The sequence below is a fragment of the Suricata suricatta genome, chromosome 12 (assembly GCF_006229205.1).
Source record: "Suricata suricatta isolate VVHF042 chromosome 12, meerkat_22Aug2017_6uvM2_HiC, whole genome shotgun sequence".
Lineage (NCBI taxonomy): Eukaryota > Metazoa > Chordata > Mammalia > Carnivora > Herpestidae > Suricata > Suricata suricatta.
The window spans coordinates 93589994-93609122 of record NC_043711.1 but is presented as its reverse complement, the minus strand read 5'-3'; the positions used below and the strand labels follow the sequence as shown (position 1 = coordinate 93609122).

Genomic DNA, 19129 nt, shown 5'->3' with positions numbered 1-19129 from the left:
AAAAAGCAACTCAATTTTCATCAGCAATAAATGTATTTAGTAGTGAAACTTGACCTGAATTTAATGAAGCAATACATAATCTCTAGATGTCTCACTTGGTGTGACTATGTATTTGGCTATTAAAACGTTAGCATGTTTGATGACTGGCTACTGCCTAAAACTACAATTCTGCTCCAAAGTCCACCAGGGGCATCACAGAATATATGACACATACACACCACTGTACCTTCTAAATCCAGAAATTCCTGAGCTCCAGCTTTCCTGACCCAAAGTTCTCAGATAAGGGACTATGAATGCACAGTCAACTATCCTATCAGGAAATCAACAAATAGAGGTTGAGGTTGGTAAAGAATAGCTACATAAACATATTACTTAGGATATTCCAAAAATAGAGTTGAGTTTCACTATCTCTGAGTAGGCTGTGCATGATTCTTCAAAGAGTGTTTTTTGTATCATTTTAAAATCACAAACACAGATTACTTTACAAAAAATAAAAATTAGGGGAACCTGGATAGCTTAGTTGGTTAAGTGTATGACTTCAGCTCAGGTCACGATCTCACAGTTCATGAGTTCAAGACCCCACATCAGGCTGTCTGCTGTCCATACAGAGTCTGCTTCAGATCTGTATCCCCTGCCCCTCCCCCACTGGTGTTCTTTTTCTCTCTCTCAAAATAAACCTTAAAAAAATTAAAATGAAAATTAACTAAAAGCAAAAGGAAAAGCAAGTCTCATCACTACCCTGCTTAAAATCTTCTATGACTTCCCAACATGGCAGAAAAATCCCAGACTCCTTAAGACAGCTTTGTGGAACACACCCTAAATGAAAGAAACAGTAAATAAATCAATAAGTAAACTTACATAAAGTACTATTGCATATCAAGAAAAACTCCATCAGAAAACTATTTTAAAACACATATAAATGACAAAAAAAAACCAAAATACGTTCTATCTTGCAATCAACAACATACAATTTTACCTCCATTCATCTCTCCTCTCCGACATCATCATACAGCAAGCCCGCCCTTTCTCAAAAACTTGTAGTCACTCTGTAGGGCCCAAGACCCTTCTGGCCTGAGGAACTCTGAGTTAGCCACGCCCCTTATGGAACATTCTTGGCCTGGCTGTTTTCTGAGCTGGCTCCAGCTCACCCTTCACACGTCCACTTACACCTCCCCAGAAAACACCTTTCCTGACCACTCACGCGAGCCCCCAGTAATTCTTTAGCTCCTCACCCTGGACTTGAAGACACAAACATTTTTAAACTAAAGAACAAAACTACAAACAAGTCCCCACTAAAAAGAAACTGGGAAAACTAAATGTATCAGACAAGTTAGCAGCCTTCAAATGGTTAGCTCAGACAGACAGTGTTTTAAAGACACAATCTGACACCCCACCCATGACCTAAGAAAAAGTTCTTTCTTTTATGACACAGCCTCCTGGCGTCCTAGCCCTTCCCTGCTCCCCCTTCCCCACCGGGGCTGCCATCCGGTGGCTGCTTGCTGGGCGCTCGCCTGCCCCAGGGGATGTGAGCTCTGGGGGCAGGAACTAGTTTGTTCACTGCTTCCCCTCAGTCTCGAACGCTAACTGGCATGGAGAAGGCAAATATTCGTTGAATGAAAGATCAGTGTGTAAGTCAATAAGTAAACTTCCATAAATAAAGTACTGTGGCATATCAAAAAAACTCCATCAGAAAACTATTTTAAAAATACATATAAATGACCAAAAAAACCAAAATATGTTCTATCTTGCAATCAACAAAATACAATTTCAGACACACATCTTTGGGGTGCCTGGCTGGCGCAGCCGGTACAGACTCTCCATCTTAGGCTCGGAGTTCAAGCTCCATGCTGGGTGTACAAGTTACTTAAAAATTTTTTAAAAATAAATAAATAAAACAAGCATCCTTGTTGCCAAGCAGACTGGAAAAGATTTAAAAGAAGAATCAATCATGCTCCGTATCTGTGCCCTCACTTGCTCGTCCCCACGACGTGCGTCTGTCACCTACGTGGGCCACAGCACAGCGCCCGCAAGGGTGACAACCCCCAGTCATCGCTCTGAGCTGGGCCAGCAGCCAGATGATTGTTGGGATGTGCACTCTCTCTAACCCAACCCACCTTTCTCTCAGATCGCAGGTGAGAAAACAGACCGAGTGAACAAGAGGGGACTAATTTACAGACCTGTTTTTGACAGGGAGTTGTTTAGAAACTAGTTAAATTTTCATCACTAGAGCGCTGGTTAAATAAATTGTGTTCAACATAATAGATACTCTTCGGCTCTTAAAATTAAAGATGTATAAATTTAAGAAAGATGACCAAGGGGCACCTGGCTGGCTCAATCACTGGAGCACGCAAGTTTTTTGTTTTGTTTATTTTTGAGAGAGAGAAAGAGAGAGAGAGAGAGAGAGAGAGAGACAGACAGAGAGAGAGACAGACAGACAGAGAGAGAGAGAGAGAGAGAGAGAGAGAGAGACAGACAGACAGCATGAGGGGGGGGGGGCGGGGAGAGAAGATACAGAATCTGAAGCAGGCTCCAGGCTCTGAGCTAGCTGTCAGCACAGAGCCCGACACGGGGCTCGAACCCACGAACCGTGAAATCATGACCTGAGCCAAACATGTAACCGACTGAGTCACCCAGGCGCCCCTGGAGCACACAACTCTTGATCTCAGGGCCGTGAGATTGAGCCCCAGTGTGGGTGTAGAGATTACTTTAAAAAATGAAAAAATGATTAAATAAAAAGTTTAAAAAGATAACTAAGGAAGACTTTCATAAGTAAAACAGGTTCCCAAAGTCTGCTCCCTTTTAAGAAATGTTTTTTCATTTTTTTTGAGAGATCGCGTGTACGCACATGATTGGGGGAGGGGCAGAGAGGGAGAGAGGAGATCCCAAGCAGGCTCTGAGCGGCCAGCACAGAGCCCAATGTGGGGCTCAAACTGCTCAACATCATGACCTGAGCCAAAATCAAGAGCCAGACACTTACCCAACGGAGCCACCCAGGCACCCCAAGTCTGTGCCCTTTTGTACAAAACATACACTCAAAAGTTACTAATGATTTTTTTGTGCCAGGATTACAGAGAAGTTTCAATTTTTTCTAAATATGTACTTTTTGCCACTGTCAAATTTTTTTGCATAGTGACCACTATTTTACCAGTAGAACAAAGAAAGCTACTTACAGCTTAAATAAAATTTTAAGTGTCAGTTCTGGCTCATCGGTCTTGATGTAATCCTCACATCCACCCCCACCCAGCCAGGTGAGACCCCGCGCTTCGGTGTCAGGGTCACAGACTGCCATCACTGGACGTGTGCATCGTCCTGTTGTACGTTTCCCAACCACCCTTTAAAAACTGTTGCAACAACGTTTGCCACGATGGAGTGTACACATTTGTCTCCCCAAGAAAGACTTGACAACCGCCTGGGAATCTCTACTAATTACCGCTAAGGACACAGACTGAGACAGCACACACAAACACAGTCCTTGAGGTGCAAACTCTGCTGTCAAAACCACGAGTTTGGGGCACCTGGCGGGCTCAGTTGGTTGAGCGTCCAGCTTCAGTTCAGGTCATGATCTCACAGTTTGTGGGCTCTGCTGACAGCTAGCTCTGAGCCTGGAGCCTGCTTCAGAGTCTGTGTCTCCCCCTCTCTCTGACCCTCCCCTGCTTGCACTCTCTCTGTCTCTCAAAAATAAATAAAAACATTTAAAATAAAAAAATAAAAACAACACAGGTTTGTGAATGGCATATTTTCATAAGGCTGCATAGGTAGCTGGGAATGAGATGCTGTTGTTGAGATGTTCACATTCACTACCATAAAGGGGCTTTCTCTCTCTCTCTCTCTCTCTCTCTCTCTCCCTCTCTCTCTCTCTCACACACACACACACACACACACACACACACACACACACACACACGTCTCAGGAGCATACGCTGGTTGGTGTGGTAGTAGAATCAATTTTATAAATGAAGACTCAACTAACATAAAAGTATCATTTTTAAAACTGCAGTTTTTGGGGTGCCTGGGTGGCTCAGTCGGTTAGGCGTCTGACTTCCGCTCAGGTCTTGACCTCACGGTTCGTGGGGGGTTCAAGCCCCACATCGGACTCTGTGCTGACAGCTAGCGCAGAGCCTGGAGCCTACTTCAGATTCTGTATCTCCCTCTCTCTCTCTGACCCTCCCCTGCTCACACTGTCTCTGTCTCTCAAAAATAAATAAAAAACATTTTTAAAAATTAGCAGCATTTCTACTGCTGCCTAAAATCGAACAGCTCTGCAAACCAGCAGGCTGCTGGGAGTCTGTCTTCTGACTGTAATGCTGGCATCTGTGACACCGGGAGGTAACTCAAGTAACAGGAAAGATACACAACAGCCATCCTTGCGCGTAGCTTCATGAATGTGTGCACGCATGTGTGCACACACACACTTCCACATCCGTGGTGATGCAACCCACCTGATTCACAAGCTCAGGGATGCCCAGGGCTCTGTCAATTTCTTCCAGGCCTGTGGCATCCGTGTTGCTCAAGAGAGTGTGCAGCTGGTCGAGCAACGCCCGCTCGTCACTCTGCCCCTCCAGGTTAGAGGGGGGCCCGAGGAGGTCATCCAGGGAGTTCCGAAGCAGCGGCCTAAGGAGAGACTTGCAGTCAGTGCCGAGGTGCTCTTCCTCTTACACACACACACACACACACACACACACACACACACACACACACACACACACACGGTTTTAATATGCAGCATTAACTAAATATGACAAGTAGAAATAAGAAACCAGCTGAGCAACAGAGAAAAGCAACAGCAAATGGCACCAACTTACGCTGAGGCCACAGCTTTAAACTGTCCCCCGGCCATCCTACAGCGGCCACATCTAGCTGACAGACACCTCGAGCACAATCCCACCGCCAAAATGTAACCGTGAGATCCCTAGACATGTGGGGGACAGCAGAGGTTGAGGGGGATGGGACAGGGTGCTATTCTCAAGATCATACAAGAACAGTCGTTATGGTATTTGTTAAGTTGAAGTAACCAACAAAGGACCAAAAAAACAACCACCCAGAAATGTTCGACTATCAGTGAACGGAGCCTGGGCCCTGTCAAGACAACTTCCTGGCCTCCTCGGCCCGCGGAGCTCACGGATTAACAAGTATAATACGAACTCCGTACGCGCACAGCAAGGTGCCACAGGCCTCCGGCCCGTCCGAAGGGCGTGGACTATTTGTTCTCTGCTGGGTAGAGAAGCGCTCGAGCTAATGAACTCACAGAGCTCCCCCACTGTCTAACCAATAGATCAAGTCACCTTCTCTTCATTATAGAACTAAAGTTAGAAGTGACATTGACAAGCGGCTTCTTTCATGCAGAGTTACTGACCAAGCTAAATAAAAATGAAAGACGGACACGTAATCTACACCGTTCACAAAAACAGCGTGCTGGGGTTCACGTTCACCATCATCCCTGAAATGCCCAGATGCCAACCAAGCACCTCAATCACAGAGTTTTTCTCATTCTCTTTCAGGTTCGGCTCCTGTGCTCTGACTTTTTTCTAGATAATCCAATGCTGACATTTTCTACAGAGTCACATGATGAAGCCCCACCTATTTTGGGTCCCATGAGGGCCTTGTTCCATGGACAACATGCCATCCGGCCAGGAACCTGGTTGGTTAGACGGTGCTGCCTGGCCATACGGACTGACCCCCATTCCCATGGGAATTTCACCAGGCCCTGGCGGAGGAAAAAGAAGGGATACATTTTCAGAGAAGGCAACAGCAAAAATTGTCCTAAATCCTCTCACTTTTTCTTTTTATGAAGGGAATGCTTACGCATTTGAAGCATGTGCTGCTGCTGCTGCTGCTGCTGCTGCTGCTGCTGCTGCGACACCGGTCTCGCACCTGGGACGCTGTTGGACCGAAGAGGTAACGTGGGCATCGAGCCACCCATGGCAGGTCTGGGTAGAGCAGCGCTGTAATCCGCTCCCGGTCTCCCCAGGGAGGTGGAGCTCAGTGGTTCCATTCTACTGGTCTTTGAGTTGGGTAAGCCCCAGTCTCCTGAGGGGGCAGTCTGATTCACGGTCACATTTCTGTTTGGTCCACCTAAAACAGGGAGAAATGATTACGTCTTTTCCAGATTATACTGAAATCCTTCTTACGTGAATATAGTCATTACACATGAAATTGACCCCCAAAAAATGCTGTATCATCCTAAAAATGGGCCTGGCCAACTCTTAAGACTATTTCTTTAAGACATTTTTTGGGGGACCTGGGTGGCTCAGTCAGTTAAGCGCCAACTTCAGCTCAGGTCATGATCTTGCAGTTTGTGGCTTCGAGCCCCATGTCGGGCTCTGTGCTGACAGCTCAGAGCCTAGAGCCTGCTTCTGATTCTGTGTCTCCCTCTCTGCCCCTTCCGCATTCATGCTCTGTCTCTCAAAAACAAATTAAAAAATGGTTTTTTAAAAAAAGACATTTTTGATAGGCAACTGTTGCCATGTATTTATTACAAGTTAGAAAAGGTCTCAGATCAAAAGCGTCCTTAAGAGTTTAAATAACCAGGTACACTGAGGGGCTTAGTCAGTTAGGCATCCAGCCCTTAATTTCAGCTCAGATCATGATCTCACAGTTCGCGGAGATTAAGCCCAACACTGGGCTCTGTGCTGTCAGCGGGGAGCCTGCTTGGGGTTCTCTATGCCCTCCCCCCACTCGCTCGTGTCTCACTCACACGCACAGGTGCACTCGCATTCTCATCTGTCTCTCTCAAAATAAGTATTTTTTCAAAGAGCCAAGACACAGAATTGTGGAAACTCATGAAAGAAATAGTATGCCACTGTTACTCAAAAACCTATTACTTAATCCCAATTATTTAAATGACTTTAAGTATTTTAAATTTGCTTTTCACAAAAGAAAATTTTAATCACATATACGTATTCGAAATAACGTACCCATAGCTGAGCCATAATTTTCCTGACTGTCCATCATTCTTAGATTCCCGCCCAGCATGGGCTGCTTTGGTAACATGGGAAAAGCACTGATATTCTTTACCGGAGGACTTGAGCCCACAGACACAGGGCTATCGAGAGACACCGCTCGGTTGTACGGAGGACGGACAGACTGCACAGACTGTGGGCTCCTCAAACCTGCTGAAACACACGCGCACAAGACAGAAAGTGCTGTGACAACTCAGCATGCACGTGATCAAGGCCTCCACAGCAATCCCAACGCCTCCCACACAAGACCGTCCTTCTTACTAAAATAAACACAATCACACACACACACTCACACACACACACACACTTACACACTCACTCACACACACACACACGCACACACACGGAAGAAGACAAAAACAAAAACCGCGTATCCCAAACACAGGGGACAACAAAAGCCCCAGCACCGGCTGTGGCCTGGGCATCGTTCTGCAGCTGGATACAGTCATTTGTGTTCTGCTTCGCTTCACACTACAACTGCTATCCACGTTCAAACTCCCAGAGGTCCTTCCCTGTGGGAGTTTATTAAGTGGATTCATTTTAAAATTGTGCAATTAAGTGTAACCAGGTAAGTTGCCCTCTAGTCAAACAAGGAATAAAACGCAGTATTTCCTAACTTTTTTCTTTTTCCAATCCATTTGGATTGATCTGACTACCCATTTCAGTTTAGGAAAATGTGCCACTAAAAATGAATAATCACCATTCCTGATAACTGTGAATTATTCTTTTTCAATATACCTGTAATATACCCTTGTTAAACTGATGGGCAAGGAAACCACACAGCTGTGGAAGAGAGACTGAGGGAGGCCAGCAAACAGTAAAGAAGCCCCACAGCTAAATGACAAGGTCCCACAAGTGTCACAGGACAGCTTTCAAACGACAGTTTTAGCTGCTTTTTACTTTTTAAGACTCTATGCCTCACAAAAATAGAGGTTCGGGTACCTAGTACTCATCTGAAAGAGCCAATGATGAAGTTTCTCCTCAAAGTTCCATGATTACTGGCATATTAATTAGAAATAGGAAATTTTTAAAAACAGAAAAATGTCCCAAAAGCTTTTTAAAACATATGCACTATGAATCAGAATTACAAACTGAGAGGTAGAGTATGCGTTTTGAAGTTAAAAATGCTAATTAGGAGCCCCTGGGTGGCTCAGTTTTGAGTGTCAGACTCCTGATTTCAGCTCAGGCCATGATCTCAGCGTCATGAGACTGAGCCTCGCGTCCGCTGAGCATGGAGCCTGCTTAAGTTTCTCTCTCCATCCCCCCCACTGCTTGCACACACATGCTTGCTCTCTCTTTTAAAAAAAAAAATGCTAATTAGATTCCAAACTTAGTTAGTGTAAGAGTACAGCTGATCTGAACACAGGAGTTAGGGGCACTGAGCTCCCAAGAGAGTAAAAAATCCACATAACTTCTGACTCCCCAAAAACAGCTACTAATCACCTATTCTGACCAAAAGACTTACTGATAAGTCAATTAACACATGTTTTGTATGTTATATGCATTATGTACTATACTGATAATAAAATGGAGAACACTGAGAAAATATATTCATAGTACTGTATTGATAAAAAAAAAAAATACACCTGTTAAGTAAACACGTGCAGTTCAAACCTGTGTTGCTCAAGGGTTAACTATACAGACAAGGGTGCAGAAACTTTCAAAAGGCAGCAAGAACAAAAATTAGTTCTTTCTTACCCAGAGAATTAGTTCCTTGAAACATCTGCTGCTTGGTTCCAAGATTACTACCATTTGTGGATATGGAATTACTGTAAAAGTCAGAACTTGTCAGATCACCAAGAATAGCATCTAGATTATCCAAATCTCCAGATCCCTGGGGGGAAAATTTTTTTGCATTAACCTGTGTGCATTACTAGATATACAGGTATACACATTCATCAGAAGCACACAAATGAAATGAGAACAGGTAACACAATAGTTACCGGAAGGGATAATGCTCAACTTAAAGCCTAACTTACGGAGACCCCCACCCCAAATCTTCTTCCTTGAACAACAATTTAAACTACTGAAGTAAATCTCTGGGTTTGAAAGTGCTTTCAAAAGGAGCATTTTCTAATCTGCAATTGAACTTTAATTCTCAATCTACAGATATTTTCCAACAAACGTTACTCAGGATCACTGGTTGACAGGCCTGTCTCTATACATACCTTCCGAAAACAAGTGTGATTAGCAATAAAGACAACAAGCTGACGTCCAACAGGAGATTCACAGGCATGTTTTAAAAAGAGCTCTCTGGGGGGCTCAGTCAGTTAAGCATCTGACTTCTGCTCAGGTCATGATCTCGCAGTTCGTGGAATCAAGCCCTGTATCAGGCTCTGTGCTGACAGCTCAGGGCCTGGAGCCTGCTTCACATTCTGTCTCCCTCTTCTCTCTGCCCTTCCCTTGTTCACACTTTGTCTCAATCTCTCAAATATAAATAAACACTTTAAAAAAATTAAAAGGGCTCTTGGTCCACACATTTGGAGAGTACTAGGTTAAACAAAATTAAACAGACCTCCCGACAGCAAGACTTCCCAAGGCTTTAATTTTCTCAGGTGCATACGAACACCTCCCAGAAGAGTCAGAGTCTGAGAAGCACTTACATGGAATGAGAGCACGTACTGAGGGAAACATGATTTTAGGTAAAAACCAAAATTCTGTTGCTTAACACATTTTGTCCCCATTTCTTTCTACTACACCTTTCTGCTCATTCCAACAAAAAAAAACCTCCGTGAAAAGTTTCAGATTTGCTACTAACTGGTTCAAGTTATAGTCACATTTTAAAACCTACACATCTGGTATTTCCGAATTGTGTCACATTACACTTCACTGATGCCCGAAAGAATTACGAAGAGACGACAGCTCAAGACTAACTTCCATTACATAATCCTAAAGCAGAAGAGAAGAGCTGGCATAGAACACGCCGTCTTTCTAACACAGGAGTGCAAGGGCTCACCGCAATGACCGAGCTGGAATACACAGAGAACAAATTACCTCTTCGTTTGTTTCGGTCTTAATCTTAGAGTCTTTCTCTTGACTCGAGCTAGGAATGGTGGAGCTGCTGCACTGACCCCCTTTACTGTCCACGCCTTCCACTTTGGGCTGCAGTTCCCTAGAGAGCGTCTCACTAGGGTCGTCCCTGTCCAGCAGGTATCTAAGAAGTGCGTTGTTTTCCTTCTTCTTAGGACTCAGTTGCTCCTGCTTGACATTCCCTTCCACACACGACGCTGTGCTACTGGTGTCCTTCCCCGTGGCCTCTGCGGTGATCTTGGCTACCTCTGCGGGTGAGTTCCCGTTCTGTAGCAACTTGTGCAGGATCCGGTGTTTCTCCTGCAGCAGCGACCCGTGCATATTGGATGTGGAGGACACTCCTCCAGAGGTCGAAGAGGAGACCCCCGAGGGGCTGGTGACGCTAATGGAAGAGTCTTTGCAGCTTGAATCCAGGGGGGAGTTGGTCAAGGAGGAATGGCCCCGGTCATCAGACGAACAGGTCAGTAGCTGCAGTAATTTTTTATGACCTTTGCTTTCCAGAGGACCCCTCTGATTCTCTGACCCTTCGATACTGCTCTCCTTACTTTCTTTGTCACTGAGGTGATCCCTGCTATTTGACGGACACATTGAACTTTCCACTGGATTCTGGTCACAATACAAGCCCAGGGGACTCTTGGAATCCTGACTGTTCACTTTACTCGGCTGGCTTATATTCATATTGGGAGAGTTATCCAATTTGGGGCCTGGTGAAGACAGAGTGGAGAGAAGAGAAGTCCCTACCCCCTCACTGATAGCTTGAAGAGCACTCAGAGAGCTACTAGAAAAGCTGTGGCTCCCAGTATTACCGGAAGATCCCATGGGCGAGTGCACACCTGTATGTGGAGAAAAATTAAGGTGACAATTAGACTATGTGATGCTGTAACAAAACACCATTTAACTCCATTATAAAATGAACTACCTTTAAAAGGTAGTTCTACCTTTACAATAGAGTAAAAAGAGCAAGATTACTGAAGAAGAAAAAATAAAGAAAAGGAAATGCCAACACAAGCACCTGCAACAGGAGAAAACTGATGTGGGGCCATCTTCGGACTCCCGCGATTACGAGGAGAGATCATGATGTTCTGCTGCGTGGAGCCGAGGCCAGGGCTCCCGTGCGGGGGGCTACTCATGCTGAGGCCATAGCTGCTGTTCTGGTAGGAAGACGGCGACTGCATGCCCGGCCCAGGGTTCACCGAGGCAATGGTGCCGGGCGCCCCGTACCGAGGCCCGCTCATCTGCCCTGTGGAGCTGGGGTCGGCCAAGCCATAGGGCCTGCTGCTCAGCATCTGTAAGCCTTGGTTTGGCGACATGCTCATGCCGCCTACCGAACCGCTGCATCCAGCTGCCGGGGGTCGAACGCCTTGTCCGACAGGGTTCGTGTTTGGTCTATACCCATTCTGTTCCCTGCAAAGAAAGGAGACAAACCTTCACTAAAATATTACAAGCATGCATTAAAACACTCAAGGTTTTTTTTAATGATGGAGTGCCAGGAACTTCACTTCCTAGGCACCATTCCAATACTTAGGATCAATTCCAATCTAGTTATAACTACTGATCAGTTCTGAGCCCAAAAACATCCTTTTTAACATGCCAGAGAGTCTACAGGAGTGGCCACCACCACAGCACCGTGAAGTCCAGCAGTCATGTTAGCTGGGGTCTCAGCAGGTCTTCACCAGACTTGCCGCCGACCCAGGGGCGAGCCTGGAGGGGCCTGCAGACTATTCAAGATCAGTAACAGGGGACTACTCTGCTCCTCCATGTGTGGCTCATTTACCAACAGCAACAGTAACTATCTATTTTCCTTAGAGTCTACTTTCAAATCTTAAATGCAATCCCTAGGAGCAATGTAACACATCATCAGAAATGAAAGGTAACAGTGGTAGTCACATTAGATAATGTTCTTTTATCCATTAGCTTTCCCATTCCCCAGCTTTCTCCCAGAAAGTAATTAATAAGCAAATCCTTATTTTCACATAAAAATATAACCTTAAAAAATGTATCATAACCCACGAATCTAAACTCACTTTAGCAAACCCAGAGTCTCTGCTTTTCCTGTTAAATCTTGCTTTTTACATTGAGAGTAAGGCACCTTGAGAACCCTCCTACATTTAATGTGAAGAGACGTAATAAGCTAGCATTATTACCTCTGGAGAAAGTGGGTTGAGACAAAGCCATGCCGATCATTCGTGACAGGATTTCGGAAGAGCTTGCTTTTGGTTTGTGCCGTCACTATGGTTCCATCAGCCAAAGAGAATCTATACACTGGAGTTTCTGCGTGGCCATGGATGTAAGCTATTGGGGAAAATATGCCATTACTAGTGACTACAGCTGGCAAAACAGATACATGTAAGAGAGGAGAGAAAAGAAAGGAAATATACTTCAAGTGCCACGTTTTCAAAATCCAGTGAAAAGACAGGACAAATTACAAGGAGGCTAAAAGAAGAGTGCTCACGAATCTCTGCCCTCCCCACGTGCCCAGAGCAGCAACTACGGCCATGTCCATACCGCATGCTTTGTGCTATACAAACACAAAAACAAACAAGACCAAGGATCACCCTCAAAAGTCTTTACCTTCTTGATAGTGACGTTTCTGGGACCATGACTGACCATCATTAAGACTAAAAAATCTCTGGATACACCTTCGGATAATATCTTCAAAGCCGGGCCTCATGGAGGATCTCAGTGAATTTGTATCTATATTGACAACTTTTCCTATCAAACAGAAAATAAAGACTTAAATCCAACCCACACATATTTACTGTTTGCACATTGACTACATAACTTAGCTCTGAAGAATAAAATAAAGACCCTAGCTCTCTGCTCCACTTACTCTGCTATATCCGGAGCTTTCCTTTCGAAGGACACAGTCTTAAAAGACATTCTTACATTCAACGGCCTACTGCACAGAGTACCACAGACCTCCTCTCACTTCGCCTTCTGAATGTACAGAGCAGATGGCCTTTGGTTCATCTTCACGTGAAGGGGGGAAAAAAAACCACACCTACCTCTATCTACAATTGTTCTTCTGAAGACATTCTGTCCCTACAGCTCTGAAAACACCTCCCTAAGCAGCTAGCAGGGACAATTCTTTCCATCGAGAGGTGACTGCATTTTTGGACACTTAGAATCTAAACCAGGAAGGTGAACCAAATATTTATTTCTACAAGTCTGGAAGTTTCTGACAACTTTTGTTTAACATCAAATACACTACAGAGACAAAATTTATACAACTCAAAAATACTATGAAATTAAAGGTTTTATGAAGATGGCCCTTAAAAAAATGGCTCAGCCTTTCAACACTTTAGGCAGCATTAGGGCTCACAGGCAAGAATAACACCTAACAAAAAGTGGCAAAAAAGGAGCCAAGAAGAAGACAGTAGACCCACTGTCAAAGAGCAGTATGAAAAGAAAGCACCAGCTATGTTCCATGAAGGGAATGTTCAGACAACATCAGTCATAAGAACTCTGTCGATGGGCCACATTTGCCTCTAGTATTGTGTCTCTGAAGTGAGCCTTGATCCCCCGGCATCTTGAGGTCACATTTTAAAAATTCAGACTAATTACTGAGGGTGGCCAGGGCAAAAACTGTGTGACCAACATTCAGGACATGGATATCCAAAACAAAACATGCTCCCGAGCCAAAACAGGCCAGACCATGACTGGAAGCTCAGGCTGGGATCAAGACAATCAATGGTGGTTTCTGCCTGCTGTGCATGTGCCTTGCTGAGAAATGCAATCCCCAGACCCAGACCACCTCTTGTGCTCAGCACCGGCAGGTCCACCAAATCAGGACGGTGACGGGAATCCTGACTCAAGAAGGGCAAATGACTTAAAAGGAGTGGTTAATGATTTGATCCCTGGCGGACTGGGAAGGAACTCGAAAAGGCTTTCGAATTTATCTTCTCCATGATGTGCGTGTGTCAAAAAAGTAAAAATGCTAAAGAAAATCAAGTTTGGACTGGGAAAACTCAAAAAGCTTCACATGGTGTAAGATAGTTCTGGAAAAGCTACAAGGGGGGAGAAAGGCACTAGTGGGGGATGAGCTCATGGACAGAGATCTCAGTTAACAATCTGTTGAAAATCCAGACATTTAATGACGTATTTTTTTTTTTAATCTCAATAATGGGAAAAAAACACCCACCTGGAGAGAAGTGACAAGCGCATTCCAGGAAAGAGTAAACATTTACGAGCTGTGCTCGGAACAAGGATGCCCTGTCCTCAACCACGTCCTCGGAGCTCAGCTCTGAGACCCAAATGACGAAGCAGATGCTCAAAAAAAACTTTGCATCTGGGACAGAGAATGAAATATCTCCAGAGGCAAAAAAAAAAAAAGTATTCTGTCAAGTGCAACAAAACTCCTATGAAAGGAGAGAGTAACTGGAAAATACCACTATGGTCAGATGGCTCTCAGACGTGACCCAGACGAAGGTTTTTCCTGCCTGGTAATTTCTAACTTTTATAGTAAGAAAAGACACTAATGAGACAACTTTAAAGGTTCTATTCAATAAACTACTTGAGTAAAGCTGTTCTATTTAGTATTTCCAGTTCTAAAATGTGAAATATTGTTATTCAGGGAGAAAATTTAGCCTGCCAAAACATAATAGATACAGAGTCAGAACCACTCTAGAAAGTAAAAATTCACATCAAAATTCCTGTCACCAAGTTTGATTACCCCCAAGTAAATAAAGAAAAAAAATTCCTACATAAAGTGATATTTATCAGTGTAAATAGATTGTCAATTAAGTATACAAAGAATTTCTGGTATTTTTTTTCATCTGTGGAAATGAATCTCAAGCAGCGTCAAGACAGGTAACTGAGCCTGGCATATAATGACTGAGAACTACAAAAATAGCTTTTTTTTTTCCTTAAACAACAAAATACTGTTACGTATGTATGTGCACACAACATAAACAGACATATATGCACATGTGCGCGCACACATAATAGCTACAGGTATGTTATGTATATCTGACTTTTTTTCAAGTTTATTTTTGAGAGGGAGGGAAAGACTGTGTACAGGGAAGGGATGGAGGGGTGAGGAGAGAATCCCAAGCAGTCTCCACTGGCAGAGCCAGATGCGGGGCTCGAACTCACGAACCATGGGATTGTGACTAGAGCCAAAGCTGGACGCTTATGTGACTAGACTACCACCCAGGTGCCCCATGTATATTTAAATCTATTCCATTTCCTCAAATCACTTACTGCAGGTCCACATGGTGGACACAAAGCAAAAGGTACAGGCTCTGACATCAGGCAGACCCAACTGCAAACTCGCTATCACCCAGGATCTCAGCTTGGACAAGACACTCCATCTCTTTCGCCAGGCCTGTTTCCTCACCTCTGTGATGGCACCGACCAGACAAGCTCTGGCATCACCATTTAGGGTTAGACGACTGCATGAGTAACCCCAAAGGTGAATGCAGACAACGATGCAACAGCATTTTTATTTCATCATTGTGCTTGATCACTTACACTGGCTTTAAGTCTTTATTCCCATAGTCATAAAAGAGGAGACCAAGTTTGAAGCCCATGTTGGTATCAAAAATTACTCCCAGTAATTCTCCTTAAATTACCATACTGCTGAAAACTTGTTTATGAAAAATGGGTTTGAAGTTAGAGAAAAGAAATACCCTGATTTCAAATGCTATTTGAAGAGAAAGCTAGGTGTCTCTACATTTTTATTTATTTTTTATTTATTATTTATTTGAGGGAGTTTAATTGTCAAATATACCCAACTCAAATGCTGAGGTAGATTTTAGTGAATCTTAGAGGTGCATAAGAAACAGAAGAAATGGGGGTGCTGAGCGGCTCAGTCAGTTGAGCATCTGACTCTTGGTCTCCTCTCATGGTTTGTGAGTTTGCACCCCACTCGGGTTCTGTGCTGACAACGGAGAGCCTGCTTAGCATTGTCTCCCCCCCTCTGCCCCTCCCGCCCCCCCACACTCGCTCTCGCACTCTCTCTCTCAAAATAAATAAATACACTTTAAAAAAAACATAAATAATCTATGCAAAGCATTCGCTACAGGGGGTACAGGCACTTTTACATGATAGTACAGGCTGCATAAGTAGTTAACCTTCATAGACACTCTCAAATGAACAAAATGTACACACACACACACACACACACACACACACACACACGTTTACCTGAGAGATCGTGTCTAGTGACAAAGCTCTCGGGGCTTGAGGGAAACGCTCTCTCCCCGGTAGTGATGCGACGTGCTACACAGATCATACAGGATTGCAAATCTGCAACAGAAATTTAACCAGGTATGGATTACATTTAACTTCGGGACAGTCTGCTCAACAGGCAAGTGAGGACGTGGAATTCAATACGTGAACACAACGATGGAAATCACAGAACTACGAATTTGGCAGCTGTTGGCTCAACGTCTCGAACACGTGGTCCACCTTACCTTCCCCCTCCTCCATCATAGCTCGCGGCTGAGACAGGGCAAAGCACTGCATCGTTTCGTATCTCTGGCGCGTTTCAGGGTTAGTGTTTAGGTCTTCCAGGAGATCATGTGCTGTTTTCATCAGCATACGGCAATTAAAAGTATGGCTTTTTTGTCTCTGGGTCTCATTTGTCCAGGCAACTCCATTGACTTTGGAAAACAAATTGAAAAAACGTTTTTTAAAAAGCTGGCAACTCAGGGGCACCTGGGTGGCTCAGTTAAGCGTCCAACTTCGGCTCAAGGTCACGATCTGACAGTTCATGAGTTCGAGCCCCACACTGGGATCTGTGCTCTGTTTGGGACACTGTCTCCTTCTCTCTCTCTCTCTGCCCCTCCCCCACTTGTCTCGTTCTTTCAAAAATAAACACTGTGTGTGCATGTTAAAAAAAAAAAAAAAGGAAGAAGAAGAAAATACACATTAGAAGACTACCTGTCGATTTGGGTAAGTTTTTAAGGAAATCTTTTCTGTCTTCTTCGTGCAAGATACTGTAGACACTCGTGTTAACCAGGTCCTCCTGCTTGTACTGCAGATACTGTGTGACATTTTCTGACACAAATACAATGTTTCCATCACGATTCACCACAAACAGGAAACCATCCAATGCCTAAAGTGGAGAGATTAATATTGGCTACTATGGACGAAACTGTACCCCCACCAAAATTCACATGTTGAACCCCTAACACTCAATGTGGCTATATTTGGATATTTGGAGAAAGGGACCCGGTTACAGGGGCAGGGGAGAGGGTGTTTAGGTTAAATGAGGTCTTAAGACTAGGGCTCCAATCCAATGAGACTGGTGTTCACAGACAGGACGATGGGCGTCAGGGAGGCGCATACACAGAGAAAAGGTCACGTGAACACACAAGGAAAAGGCAGCCATCCACAAGCTAAGAAAGAGGGCTCAAGAAAAACCAAGCATGCCAACACCTTGATCTTAGATTTCCACCCTCCAGAACGTAAAAACTAAATTTCTGTTGTTTAAGGCACCTAATCTGTGGTATTTTGTTATGACAGCCTTGGCCAATTAAGACACCAGCCTTAGTACTAAACAGACATTTTTACAACTACTATGGATTTAACAACCACTGCAAACAACTATCATCCACCACTTAACCATTTCTAGTAACATTAGCACAGTTACTATAGGATTTTATTTAAAAAATTAAAAATAAACAATTTGAGGGGTGCCTGGATGGCTCAGTTGGTCAAGCGTCCGACTTTGGCTCAGGTCATGACCTCATGGTTTGTGAGTTTAAGCCCAGAGTCAGGCTGGCTGCTGACAGCTTGCAGCCTGGAGTCTGCTTTAGATTCTGTGTCTCCTTCTCTCTCTGTCCCTCCTCCACTTGTGCTCGGTCTCTGTCTCTCAAAAATAAGTAAATGTAATCTTTAAAAATGTAAAAAAAAAAAAAAAAAAAAAGAAATTTGAGGGGAAAGAAGATAAATGCAGTCAACATAAAGTCTGAATGAATGCCTGATTTTTGAAGAATTACATCTTGAAAAGAATTCTTAAAACTAAAATCAACCTTAGCACTTCCTGGTTTTCCTGGAAGCTACAGAGGCTATATCCACTCCCTCATGAGGATTTACAACGAAGAACTGAACTGATCAACTAAGAAGTAGTTACAGTGAACTAGCTGAAACAAAAAAAAGTTAACAGTTGCACTTTATGAAGAGCCTTCTCTCTGCTGCCATCTCCTGCTTTAAAGAGAGAGAAACATGCTGTAGGTGAGTCACGTAGGTGAATCAAACCTATTTAAGACAACTACTTGTAAGACCATTTTTAAGCACGTCACAAAAGCATGTGTCTTTAAAGCTCCTCACAAGTACAATCGACTTGCCTGAAGTAAGAGTGGTCCTAAGGAATCTTTATCAATAACCCCCTGCCCCGTAGAGGATACATCAGCTTTCTGAACATCATCATCGTTGGAAATGGCTTTTCCTGAAAAGACAGAAGACAGTACTACAAACATCACATTTATTAGTTACAGATCAAGTCCACCTCCAAACAGTCCTCAGAACACACACACACACACACACACACACTTCCTGATAAGAAAACAATGCTACAATTTTTTAATCTTAAAGGAGTTACCCAGGAGAGCAGAAGACACCCTCCACTTTCTTGCCCTACTGCATGTACTGTCCCACGGCTTCCTGACAGGGAGCTCACATGTGACGGGGTGAGGACACTGGCCTCTTTCTAATGCTCTATCAACTCTCTCTCAAGGAGGACTAAGCTGGTCAGCTCATTTGCCCAGCCACACTGGGGAGGCCCGGTTAGCAGTAGTCCGTGCACAGGAGCAACAAGTTAACAAAAAGGCAACTATAAACACAGTTAACAAGTTCCTTCTGAAAAGATTTGGGTGTTTTTCTTACTTTGTATTACCTTGCTCTTTTATTTGACGGATCTGTCTTACTGTTTCCTTTAAAATTGCACATTTATCCGGTTTGACATTGAAATTGTCAATATCACTAAGATTGGCAGATATCAGTTCAGCCAGTTCTTCAATATATTTGCTCTCCTGCTCCCGTCTCCACTTTTCACCACTGCAGGTAAGGCTGAGAGAGAAGATGGGGGTGGGGGCCGGGGGGTGGGGGGAGAAAAGGCCATGAAGGTGCCTATCACAAAAAAGCTATAAGCAGAATCAGTCTCTGAACACCAGTACCTTCATATATAAACAAAT

General features: G+C 44.0%; 1 protein-coding gene across 13 annotated transcripts in view; it reads right to left on the bottom strand.

Moving 5' to 3' along the window:
* NCOA3 (nuclear receptor coactivator 3) overlaps positions 1–19129 on the bottom strand; it is a 136301-nt gene that overhangs the window by 12564 nt on the left and 104608 nt on the right. For 11 of the 13 annotated variants that reach the window (XM_029916161.1, XM_029916159.1, XM_029916163.1 and 8 more), the window contains 14 exons: positions 18832–19004; positions 18284–18384; positions 16875–17049; positions 16406–16594; positions 16137–16238; positions 12561–12701; positions 12134–12281; positions 11002–11393; positions 9954–10822; positions 8658–8793; positions 6915–7112; positions 5803–6072; positions 5578–5704; positions 4440–4611 (listed from right to left, as the gene is read on the bottom strand). In XM_029916161.1, the coding sequence (XP_029772021.1) occupies positions 4440–4611; positions 5578–5704; positions 5803–6072; positions 6915–7112; positions 8658–8793; positions 9954–10822; positions 11002–11393; positions 12134–12281; positions 12561–12701; positions 16137–16238; positions 16406–16594; positions 16875–17049; positions 18284–18384; positions 18832–19004 (3193 nt within the window). The remainder of the gene's footprint in view (positions 1–4439; positions 4612–5577; positions 5705–5802; positions 6073–6914; positions 7113–8657; positions 8794–9953; positions 10823–11001; positions 11394–12133; positions 12282–12560; positions 12702–16136; positions 16239–16405; positions 16595–16874; positions 17050–18283; positions 18385–18831; positions 19005–19129) is intronic. The other 2 variants (XM_029916169.1, XM_029916170.1) reach the window with 1 other exon arrangement.